Source organism: Engystomops pustulosus, chromosome 2 (assembly GCF_040894005.1).
Source record: "Engystomops pustulosus chromosome 2, aEngPut4.maternal, whole genome shotgun sequence".
Taxonomy (NCBI): domain Eukaryota; kingdom Metazoa; phylum Chordata; class Amphibia; order Anura; family Leptodactylidae; genus Engystomops; species Engystomops pustulosus.
In genome coordinates, this window is record NC_092412.1 from 29,917,193 (window position 1) to 29,929,666 (window position 12,474).

At 45.6% G+C, this 12,474-nt stretch overlaps 1 protein-coding gene across 3 annotated transcripts in view; it reads left to right on the forward strand.

Moving 5' to 3' along the window:
• The window catches only part of PIWIL4 (piwi like RNA-mediated gene silencing 4), a 149,503-nt gene that overhangs the window by 102,203 nt on the left and 34,826 nt on the right, over positions 1-12,474 (forward strand). For all 3 annotated transcript variants that reach the window (XM_072134143.1, XM_072134145.1, XM_072134144.1), the window contains exons 5-10: positions 5,257-5,471; positions 5,754-5,875; positions 6,502-6,582; positions 8,669-8,866; positions 10,534-10,645; positions 10,958-11,084. In XM_072134143.1, the coding sequence (XP_071990244.1) occupies positions 5,257-5,471; positions 5,754-5,875; positions 6,502-6,582; positions 8,669-8,866; positions 10,534-10,645; positions 10,958-11,084 (855 nt within the window). The remainder of the gene's footprint in view (positions 1-5,256; positions 5,472-5,753; positions 5,876-6,501; positions 6,583-8,668; positions 8,867-10,533; positions 10,646-10,957; positions 11,085-12,474) is intronic.

The following is a 12,474-nucleotide window of genomic DNA, read 5'->3' on the forward strand; positions in this document are numbered from 1 at the left end:
CTCTACCAAGAGGGAAATCATACTTCATACAACGGACTGGAGACATAGATTCTCAGGCAGATGTGACCCTGATGATGTTCTCCGTCCAGGATTTCAAAATGCTTTATCTATGGAGAGGATGGAGCTACTAACACAAGAGAAGGGGGAGTACCTGAGTCCCTGACCTGGAGGAAGACCATCACTTTCCATAAGGGACTCAGCTTACTTGTCAGACTAGCACACAGTCACTCAGTACATCCAGGAATATGACTGGATAGACAAATTGATGAAAATGTTATATATAGTCCCTGTGTTACTTAGCTAAAAACTAGAAAAATGTTCCAGATAATGAAACAGGAAGACATTTGAAATCAAAGAATTTTAAAATTTTCACTCAAAAGGAATCATTGAAAATTATCAATGTTTGTGAATATCGATTCTGGATTGCTCAACTTGTTAACATTGTGCAAAACCACAAAGATACATCCATTGCACGAGAGAGAGATTATGATAAAGTGAGTCTATAAAGAATGTCCCGTCGGCATGGGGCTTTTACATGGACGTCATTCCGTGGCTTACTTCTGTGTTGTGGGATGTGCTCCGTTGGGTCCATAAGATGCAGGACACATGTGCACGTGACGTCGGAGCTCCGGTACAATCACCTGACACCAAGGGGGAAACTAAAATCCAATTGAATAGTGCCCACTCTTCCCCATCCAGTATATATCAGGTTATTTTTTTAGTAAGTGAGTTCTCCATCTCACACCCATGCTGACACTGGATGGGAGGGGACAATACTTTTAGGGGTTCTGCTTTGTAGTATGTGACTGTACCCCTAATGCTGTTCCCCATCTTCCTGCAGGTAGTGCTGTCTGAGGCAAGAGGCTCAACTTGCCTCATGGCTTGTGCACTCCTGCTTGACACTACTTGTCTATATAACAAGCGAAACGCACATGTTGCAGATGGATGAACTGAGGACTCTACTTGTATATGTATATATATGTATATAGGTGAGGGTTTTAGTGATTATCTTGGACATCATACATGCAAGGATCCCTCAACTCCCTCCTTATTCCGTGAGATTCCAAAACATGTCGGAATGGTAATAGAGATGTATGGATTGAGCAACAAGGGATATGTTCCGGTCAGGGTGTTCATTGTTTAGAGAGTTGAGATCCACTGAGACCGTCCATGTCAATTGAAAGGAACTGGTCGCGACAGACGTTACGTTTGTGGTGTGGTGAGACACGGTGCATACACGGCGAATGGGCCCAATACATGTCTAGGCCGTGAGCTATCCGAAGTGCACGGCCGTGTGCATGAGGCCTTACCCTAACAGTTACAACACAATTTTTCAGGAAGACAACTTCTGGACCCCAACGTCTCTTCTGATCATACATAAGAAGCGGAGCAATCTCATCATTAATATTCATGGCATTACAGGAATATTCCTTATTACATAAGCGAGGGCTCCGCATCTACAACCTGACCTTGTAAATCTTCATTATCACGCCGTGCCTCTCTAATAGGTGTGCAACTTAATGAAGGAGAAGCAAATTTGTTACCTGGGAAATGATGTTGCTCTGAATATAACATATAAATAGCTCCTGCAATGTCCTGATTAAGTCACGCTCGGTAATAACAAGGAAGTGGAGCAGTCATTGTATTCTCCCGGTCATTGTGACACCACATAATCTTCTCGGCCTCCGTTGTGCCATGATTGGTCATTGTTAAGGCGTCAAGCTGTGTACCCAAGGTGGAGCGGGTGATAAATAGAGGGAAAATTGAGCCAGAAGAGAATTTCCCTACATCAACAAAACCCTTATGGAGATCGCCTCTACATGTCCACCACGGTCCCCTCGCAGCTCAGCGGAACCGGGTCTTTTTTGTGCTTTGTTATAATGTGTAATTGGCTTTCGACACTTTAACAATCTTACATATTGTACTGAGCCGCCAAAGCAATGTGATGCTGCAAAGAGTTTGTTCATGCTAGTGGGTTTTTTTCATGGTTAGTACCATAAAGCTGGACGGACCCTATTGTAGGTTAGAGAGATCCATTAGGAACAGACCCAGAAAGCCCTGTCATGGCTCCATAACAAATGCTCCCTCCTGCAACAAGTAACTGCTGCCTGTATTGGGTTTGCTCTGTCGTCCTGACCCCGCCACGTAACTGACGCACACAATATAGTGATTTCACTGGGGATACATTTTAGGCACAGCAGTTGTGGAGTCGTGTATCCATCCACATAGATGCCTATGGGGCCCGGCAGCAGCGTTATGGTGCTCACTCGTGTGGCACATACCGTGCATTGGGGAAAAGATGGAGTATTTACAGCCGGGCAGTGTGCCTCACTAGGGAGTGGGGAGTCCTCCTCTCCAACCCTCACCCCCTCCTCTCCAGCGCTCTCCCCTCCTCCTCTCCAGCGCTCACCACCTCCTCTTCAGCGCTCTCCCCTCCCCTTCTTCTCTCCAGAATTCTCACCTCCTCCTCTCCAGCACTCACCCCTCCTCCTCCTCTCCAGCGCTCACCCCTCCTCTCCAGCGCTCTCCCTTCCTTTTTTCTAGTGCTCACTCCCTCCTCTCCAGCGCTCACCCCTCCTCCTCCCCACCAGCGCTCTCCCCTCCTCCTCTCCAGCGCTCTCTCCTCCTCCTCTCCAGCGCTCTCCCTTCCTCTTTTCCAGTGCTCACCCCCTCCTCTCCAGCGTTCTCCTCTCCTCCTCTCCTGCACTCACCCGTTCTTCTCTCCTGCACTTACCCCTTCTTCTCTCCAGAGCTCACCCATCCTCCTCCCCACCAGCGCTCTCCCCTCCTCCTCTCCAGCGCTCTCTCCTCCTCCTCTCCAGCGCTCTCCCTTCCTCTTTTCCAGTGCTCACCCCCTCCTCTCCAGCGTTCTCCTCTCCCCCTCTCCTGCACTCACCCGTTCTTCTCTCCTGCACTTACCCCTTCTTCTCTCCAGAGCTCACCCCCTCCTCTCCAGCGCTCTCCTCTCCTCCTCTCCTGCACTCACCCGTTCTTCTCTCCTGCACTTACCCCTTCTTCTCTCCAGAGCTCACCCATCCTCCTCCCCACCAGCGCTCTCCGCTCCCCCTCTCCTGCACTCACCCCTTCTTCTCTCCTGCACTCACCCCTTCTTCTCTCCAGCGATCACCCGTCCTCCTCCCCACCAGCGCTCTCCCCTTCTCCTCTCCAGCGCTCTCCCCTCATCTTCTCCTACACTCACCCTTTCTTCTCTTCAGCGATAACTCCCCGTCCTCCCCTCCAGCGCTCACCCCACTCCATGGGCTAGTAATAATCCTGGGTCACTTTTCGGACACAAGTGATGGTACAGGGGCATTCTCCAGGGGAAAGTAATAATCCTGGGTCACTTCTAAGACACAAATAATAAGACAGACCCACTCTCCGTGGCTAGAAATGATACAAGATTTTTTTTGTGGCCACTTCTCAGGCAGTATAATGAGATACGGTCTTCAGACACAGTTACTAAGTAATAATTTGAGGATTTGTACCGCTAAGGCCCCTTTCACACAACCGTATATGGTGGCCCTCCTCTCCAGCGCTTTCCCCTCCTCTTTTCCAGTGCTCACTCCCTCCTCTCCAGCGCTCTCCCCTCCTCCACCCCACCAGCGCTCTCCCCTCCTTCTCTCCTACACTCACCCCTTCTTCTATCCAGCGCGCACCCTCCCTGCTCTCCAGCGATCACCCCTCCTCCCCACCAGCGCTCACCCCTTCTCCTCTCCAGCACTCACCCCTTCCACTCCAGCGCTCTCCCCTCCTCTCCTGCACTCACCCCTTCTTCTCTCCAACGCTACTAGGTAATAATTTGAGGATATGTAGCGCTAAGGTCCCTTTTTACACAACCGTATATGGTGGCCGTATACTAGCTGAACCAACGGCAGTCAGCTTACGAAGTGCATTGTGTCACCCCTTCACCTCTCCAGCACAACGTATGTTACCCCCAGGTCCTGGGGTAAGGCTGCATACACTTCTAGTTTTATGGGTAGTGCATACAGTACGTTCTTGGGGTATATGCTGACTTATACCCTGGCTGCTGCCGACGTTCACTTCACCCCTCACTTTCATGCGGTGGAACAGGAGGATGTATCCGACTGTATGCACATCCAGTGAAATACGTCTTAGCCCTTCATTGTAAGGACGCATTGCAATCCCACATGGAGGGCTAAAACGAGATGTGAACGCAGTCTAAGGGGACACTTTGCTTCATTGTGTATGCAATACAGGACAGGGCAATAATAGTGAAGTGAGATGCCCTGCATCTCTTTTCCCTCTTGCCCCTTCGGTGTATGGACATCCCGTCTGTATCCTGGTTAATAAATAATAGGGGATTCAGCGCTCAGTGGTGGACACGGGGTGACGTAGCCTCCTCCTGCTGATTACTTATTTATCGTCCTTGTCTATGATATCAGCGCTGCGGTGGGAGCTGTCATTTTTTCGGAGACTTCATTAGAGTTATTCCTGGAGCCCAGACGGATAAAGGTTATATATAGCCACACGTATAATCCAGACCAAGGACCCAGGAGCAACAGCACGTGACAAAGCGGAAAGTCATTCACTATTGTTTCACATAATACTCACAATCACCATAAAATACTGATTTTGGAGCTTTTTATATGAGAACTCTGGACTGGGCTGTTACTCTGCTATGCCTCCTGGATCATTGTTGTATTATTCACATTCATGTGTTGTGGTCTTCTTTGCCAAACAAATACTGATGCAAAATACTGACCAGGATACTGCAGTGTGAATGGTGCTTCCAGGACACGCACCATCAATACACAATAATTGTCCTTTATGTTGGCATTTCAGTCTCACATTACAAGAGGGAATGGCCTAAGTCCTTTAAAGGGGTTGTCCAGGCACAACAAGTTTTCTCCTATCCACAGGATAGTGGTTAACTTGCTGATTAGTGGTGGGACCCCCACGGATGGCGAGAACGGAGGTCCCGTGTACACCAAATGAATGAAGTGACAGGACGGCCCCATTCATTGCCTTTGACACTGCGCTTGACTATCAGGGCCATAAAGATGAATACAGTAGTGCGGCACGGAGCATGTGCGACCGGCTGATCTGTCCATATGGGGTACATCGAACCCATTTTAATGATCTGTGGAGTCCTACAACTAGGACTCCCACCAATCAGCCTATCGGCATACTTACATCTTCACCCTAGCTGCTGGACAACCCCTTTAAGGTACAGCATATTATTACTACATCAATATATAATAATGATTTTATATAATTTTTTTTTATTATTTTTAGGATCCAGCGGAGATCCTATAAAACTTCTGACAAATCTCTTTGGCTTGGGACTGCCGACCCAGTGGTCCTTGTACCAGTACCATGTAGATTTTAACCCTTCCATCGCCTCAATGAGATTGAAGGCCGCCTTGCTGTACAGTCACGGAGATGTAGTGGGAACCGCACGCGCTTTCGATGGGGCAACACTGTTCCTGGCAAGGAAACTTGAAAATAAGGTAATAGATTATTGCTGTAGTAGGTAATAACTTACTGATCAGTGAATGTCTTACTAGGGGGACTCTCACTGATCCCAAAGATGGGGGCCGTGTTACCTATATAAATAGAGTAGCTGGGTGCAGCAGTGTGTTGTGTTTAGCTGCATCTCTATGGAACGGCTGAATGATAGAAATGAAGTATTACACCTATGCGACTTGCTGTGCAAATTATGACCACCATTCTCATGATCCTTAGGGGTCCCATTAATCAGTCCACCAATTGTGGGTCCATGTCTTGTTTAGGTGACAGAACTGACCAGTACCACCAAAAATGGGGAAGATGTGAAGATCACTGTGACACTGACCAGCACGTTGATGCCAGGATCCCCTGTCTGCATCCAGTTCTTCAATGTCCTGTTCAAAAAGTAAGTTCTCTGTCAATTAGTAGTTTGAGGCCAGTGATTTAAAATAGACAACATCAACAATGGAGGGTCGAGGTAACAAATTTGGCTTTCCCCACATTCAACAACAGCCACAGTAACCGTAGAGGATTGTAGACTATTTTTTTCTTATCTTACCAATGGGCTACAATGAAACAAAAAGTAAGAAAATTTTAAGGTGTCTGAATACTCTCTGTATCCACTGTATACATTATATAAGGTATATACAGTTAGTGTCCCTTTAACTTTGGACGTCTCTGACATCCTCTAGCGTTCATCTCTTCCCAGCATTATATTTCACTTTTTTTTTTTTTATCACAACGCAGCAGAAAATATAACGTTGCTGACATTTCCCGTTGTGTCGCATCCACAACAACCTCACGATCTCGGCAGCGTCGTGCGCAGCAATTTATCTTCCTATGTAAGAGATAATAGGAGCCTATGAAACGCCGGCCAGGATGCACTCACCAGGATGATAGAAGATGCAGGGATTATAGGAGAGTGTAAAACTTCTGCTGCTCATAGACTGCTCATAGACTGAGTGTTACATTGTATATATGGTGGTGGTTTTATGATATAGCTATATTGGTCATGTTTTTTTTATTTTTCAGGGTGTTTAAGTGTCTCAACATGTACCAAGTGGGACGCAACTACTTCTGCCCATCAGATCCTGTGGATATTCCTCAGCACAAGTAAGGCAGATACTATGGTTGTTGTTATATACCATATGTACCATATATATACTTGTACCTATATATCATGTATACATGATTTCAGACCGGATTAGAGATATCAATGATCTATTCTTCGATGTCAGAGAAAAATATTTCTCTGAGCTGCAGTAACCCGACTTGGCCACTATGCAACTCCATTCTCTTTGATGATTTGTGCAAACAGCCGATCAGTGCCAGGAGATGGACCAACACAATCTGATAACTATATGATATTACCTATCTTACGAATAGATCATCATTATCAATAACTTGTAAAATCCCTTTAATTTAAAAGAGAACCTTTTGTTTTACTGCCTGTAGCTCTGGTACTCCGGTAGATCACAGAACCTCATGTCTAATGACATCTGTAAGAAGAGATTTTTATCTTTAATATGACACCAGCATTCCGTTTCTAGGCACTACAGAAGCAAAGATAGGGGTTCCTGAAGTGACACTACCCCTGCAGCCATTTTTTATAGGTAAATGGGTGAGATTCCATATTATAAAGGGAATCCTGGAAGTGACATTTCAAACCCTCCCTAGAACATGATAATAACCACAAGAAAATTCTGTGAGACTCAAGACATTCTTATCAAACAAGAAGCTGCTGGTGTCATTGGGACCATGGGGTGGCTACCTCAAGGCCCAAGTGTCATCTGCATTAATTGACTTTATAAGTCACTTCTGTGCCTGAACTTCAAAGATGTCTCCAAGAAGTAGGAGAACAGTGTCCCTGAGGTGTCTGCCGAAATACTGAAAGCAGCACTACAGAAAGCATAGAATCTGTAATAAAGGATGGACACTAGGAATGCTGAACAAAATAGACACGTTTAACCCTTTGCTGCACCATGACGCTCTGATTAGTGTGGGTTCCCCCGTTTGACCCCTAATCGCTCACCAAGATGAGCGTAGCAGCCAGTCATGCCTGGCCGGGTAGCCTGGTTCATGTCTCAACTCCATAGAGATGTGGGGATCTCATAACGTAGACCCCCACCGATGACAAAGATAGGGCCTGACTTGTTTTGTGGGAAAACCCCTTTAAGACTTGCATGCCTATCATTATAGATCAATAATATTGCATTATACATTAGGATTGTCAGACCCTCTAGGGTTAAGGAACCCTATGCGGCCTAAATATACAATTAAAAAAAATTTAAGGAAAATTCAAAAAAAAGATGTTTTTAAATGAAAACCTAAAAGTTCAAAAGTTTTCTATTCTTTCATACGATCTATAAGGTTATCCTGGATGTTTTTCCCCAGGAAGCTACATGAAGAGGTTGTTCTTTAGCACAGAACTAGATGGATAGAATTTAGTATGTCCTCTGCATAGATCCACAGTAAAATGATCACCATAAAGATAATCTCTCTGTACGTGTCATATACATATTGTTCAGTGACATTCCGAAAAATGGCTTTTGTCGAAAATGTGACTTGCATTTTTTTTTAAAGTTTCCCTCAAGAGCTGAATTAAGTTTCGGTACAAGAATTTTAAAAATTGTGTTGTTATTCCTTAATTTACACTCAATATTTTTTTTGTGATTTAGGTTAGTGACTTAGGTCCATAGAGAGAAATCCCATCTCACAGGAGAAACAACGTTCAACTTTGAGGCCAAGTTTTTTTTGGCACACAAGCCCGGGAATAGGTGCAATTACCGGGGGTACGGGCAAATGGGCGTGAAGTGGGCGTGCCCTGAGGTTGAGTAGGGAAGGCCGGAGCCTCCTGATAGAACCGGTAGGGTTGAAGGGTCGGAAACAGCTACAGCCAATGGGACAAGAGCACCCATGCTGGCACGGCCAACTCACCTACTCGCAATTCCTGGCCATAAACCATGAATTGCAGCTTCATCAAGGCTTGTACGCTAGAGTCGCAATTCCTGGTGCATGTCCCCCTGCTGCTTGTTCCCGAAAGCATGCATTTCGGTGGAAACCCAAGCCCCTCTCTATTGCATTTCAAAATGCAATGGTGTGAATGCAGCCTCATAGAAACCCAAATCAATTAATTTTAATGTGTTTTATTGCAGTATACACCTAGACCGGAATGATTCTTACCTCTTTCCATCCCTAGGCTGACTCTGTGGCCCGGATTCTCTGTATCCGTCACGTACCTTGAGAAACAGCTGACGCTGAGCGCTGACGTGAGCCACAAAGTCCTGCGAAACGAGACGGTTCTGGACTCCATGAATGACATGTTCACCAGGGTCCCCAAGGAGAGGTTCACCGAAGCCTGTGAGAAAGACTTCCTGGGGATGGTGGTGCTGACCAGGTACATCACACACCAGTGATAGCTTGAACTCTCAGCCTTTGGGGTTACTGTATTGTAATGTCTGGTAGCACTTTAAAGATACAGACACTTTTTTAACGAAGAAGAAATAAGGTGCAGCCATCACCGATAAAAGCAGTCCATTTTATTTCATTCAGCAGTAAAATTCATCGGGTAGAAAAGGGGACAACAGGGGGTTTCCAGCGACAGCTGTTTGCGACATCTCCCATGCCCTTTGTTGACATTAATGCTTTTGAAGACTGCATTGCACACATGGCCTCCATAGGGCTCTATGGCACCCGATCATGGAGCAGGGGAGCACCCCGTGTCTCACTGCACTGTGACTAAGCCGGCCAAAATACTTTGCCGAGTTCCAAGGAGGGGGGAGGCGTTGAGGAGCTCTTGCACCTCCTCCTATCTACAATCAGGATCCGGTCTCGGCAAACAGCTGTTCGTGTGAATGAAGCCTTAGTGTGAATGAAGACTTTCCGGCGACTACACAGAGAGAAGGTATGGAATAGAAAGACTGGTCCCTTGCACACCGTTTCTAGGTATTTAAAGGGAACTTGTCATCAGCCACATTGCTTCTAAAACACCAAACGTACATTATATGGGCTGTTAAGTGTTTTATAGCCATGTCTTCATAAATTGCCAATGCTGCCTTTATCCAGAAAATCCACGGACAGCTACCAGTCAGGGAGGTGGGGTTTGGGAAACAACAGTCACCCACCCTGAAGGCCGCCTCCTCAGGTAACCCCGCCTCCTTACCTCAGTGGAGCTGATTCCGACCCTGCCTCCTTGATCTTTGGTACCTCCCCGTCCTCCCACGGTCTTGTTCCAAAAACGGAGCACTGCGCATGCGCAAGTTTTGAACCAAGTCCTCGGAAGGATGGGGAGGCACTGAATATTCAGGAGACAGGGCCAGTATCAGTTCCGCAGAGGGAAGGACTTTATTTTTATAGATAATGGCAGCATTGGCATTTTATAAAGACATGGCTAGAAAACAGCTAACAGCCCATTCAATGTACGTTTGGTGTTTTAGAAGCAATGGCTGGTCCAATTGATTTGAATTCTGCTCCAATGGATTCAAAAATTCTGCTGCCAATTCCCATTTCCAACCTGATTGCGACCATGCGCTGTCTTTTGGGGGCAGTGCAAATCCTTGATCTTTTTGCTTTTGTCCAGTTATTCTCTGTAACTTTCTGACTGAGACACAGGGGAGAGGACATAAGCAGGGTGTTCTCATATTAGTGATGAATCAGCGATATGTAATATATTAAAACCTGGAGGGGAATGGAGGGGTTTATATTCCAACTTCCAGAACAATTAAAGCAACATCAGTCCTGAATCGGATCTAAGGAAAAATTGGGCAAAGCTTTAGTGAAGAGAATCCTGAATGATTCGCTCATCTCTAACAAGAATGTCAAAACAACCATAAAACAATAGGGGAACCATTTCACCTTTATTTTAGTGTCTTTGTGCAGCATAGACCACAAATAAAAGTCAAAATGGGTAAAAAAAAACCTTGTAAAAATATAAATGATAAAATATATAAAGATATAATAATAATATTTTTTTTTTTATAGCTCAGCAAATAAAATAATAATTGTGGCAGCAAAAATGCTCAAAATTGGTTGAAGGAAGTTATGCTCTAATAATTTATTCTTTAGGTACAACAATAAGACCTACAGAGTGGATGATATTGACTGGTCTACCAAACCCACCGACACATTCCCGAAAAAAGACGGCACTAAGATTTCCTATGTGGATTATTATAAACAGGTAGGATTGATTTATTATTACAGCAGCCCATGAAATAGTGATAGATGTAGGACACATCGGAGCTGAACTCTTCTCTCCCGCGGAGGAGAGAAGGGGCATGAGAAGAGCGCTGCTCCCCCTGCAGGTCACCTGTGACTCTGTCCTGACCTTATACAACTTATTAAAATGTATGTATTCAACTTTTCTTAGGTTTTGATGTCTTTTTTTTTGTGCCAGGAGGGACTGGGAGCTGGCAGCCACTGATGGCCTTGTTATACAGCAATGCAAGTTTAATGGAGAAGCCTGTAAAACTTTATTTCTCTCTTATTCTAGCAATATAATCTGGAGCTGACTGACTTGTTTCAGCCCATGCTGGTTAGCAGTTTGAAGGAGAAGAAGAATGAAGCATGCGATTCTCCTCGAGTTGTTCACCTGCTTCCAGAGCTGTGCTATCTCACTGGTAAGTGGTTCATGGGGCTCTTATGAGCAGTTACTATGCAGTCTACAGCCAATGTTAGGTATTGCCCGTAGGGATCTGTATAAACACACATTTGCATATGTTATTAGTAGCAGCAGGACTGTGAAAATGGATTTACAGTCCAGCATTGAACCTTCTTCAGGTGAACATGGAGAATTTGCTCACACTGATGTGCTCTGTGAACAGCTTCTTTCCTCTGCTCTGAGTAAAAACTGTAGCATTAAATACCTCAGCAGTTACTTAGAGCAGGGGGCTGTGGAGCAGATCAGTGCAGAAAGAAAGAGGACAGGAGTTTGAGGAGAATCCTAAGAGCACTTGGAGAGGCAACAGGCTGGAAATATAAAGCATGTTTTTGTTATGTTTTTATATTCCATCATTGTAGCTATTCCGAGTGCACTTGTGCATTGAGCCCCCCGAAAACCAGTCGTGTCTGCTCTGAGTAAAAGCTTTAGCTTGTTCCTCATTGAATCCTGCAGTATTTGGACACACCCACAGTGCACTTAAAGAAGCTATAATTCTTAAATATAATACTTAAAAACATGTTTTTGAACAAAAAGCTAATTTGTCAATTTGACATGAAAATAGAAAAGATGGGCAGGATAAGGACCTGCTGTGAGATGTGCAGCCAGGCTTGGGAAACCGCATCTTGGTGAAAGCAGATTCCAGGGACAATGCACACAAAATTCTTGGCAACACAACTTCTCCCGAGCAAGTGTAACAAGACTTGTACATTGCCGGACATCCACTCTACTGTGTATCTTTACCAGGATAATCCACCCGCACACAGGTCCTGGCACTGGCCATGTGGGCGTCCTCTGTGAATGGGACATTCACAGGCTGACAGATCGCTCCACCAAAAGAAGCGTGTGCCATTAAATATTTATCTATAGTTCATTAAATAGATGCAGCATACATTATGCTGTCAGACACCCACTCAACATCTATAGCGATGTGCCAGGAGGGCTACAAGCACCGCACTTCTTATTAACTACTCAGTGGAACTTGGTGAATTTGTACAAATATGTGATAGTAAAGTCTGGGAAAATCAGCTGATCAAATTGGGTGCTTCTCTTTGCAGCAGCCACTACAGGGGGAGATGAGGTACTGCAGCAGCCACTTCAGGGGGATGAGATACTGCAGCATCCACTACAGGGGGATGAGGTACTGCAGCAGCCACTACAGGGGGATGAGGTACTGCAGCAGCCACTACAGGGGGATGAGATACTGCAGCATCCACTACAGGGGGATGAGGTACTGCAGCAGCCACTACAGGGGGATGAGGTACTGCAGCAGCCACTACAGGGGGATGAGGTACTGCAGCAGCCACTACAGGGGGAGATGAGGTACTGCAGCAGCCACTACAGGGGGGATG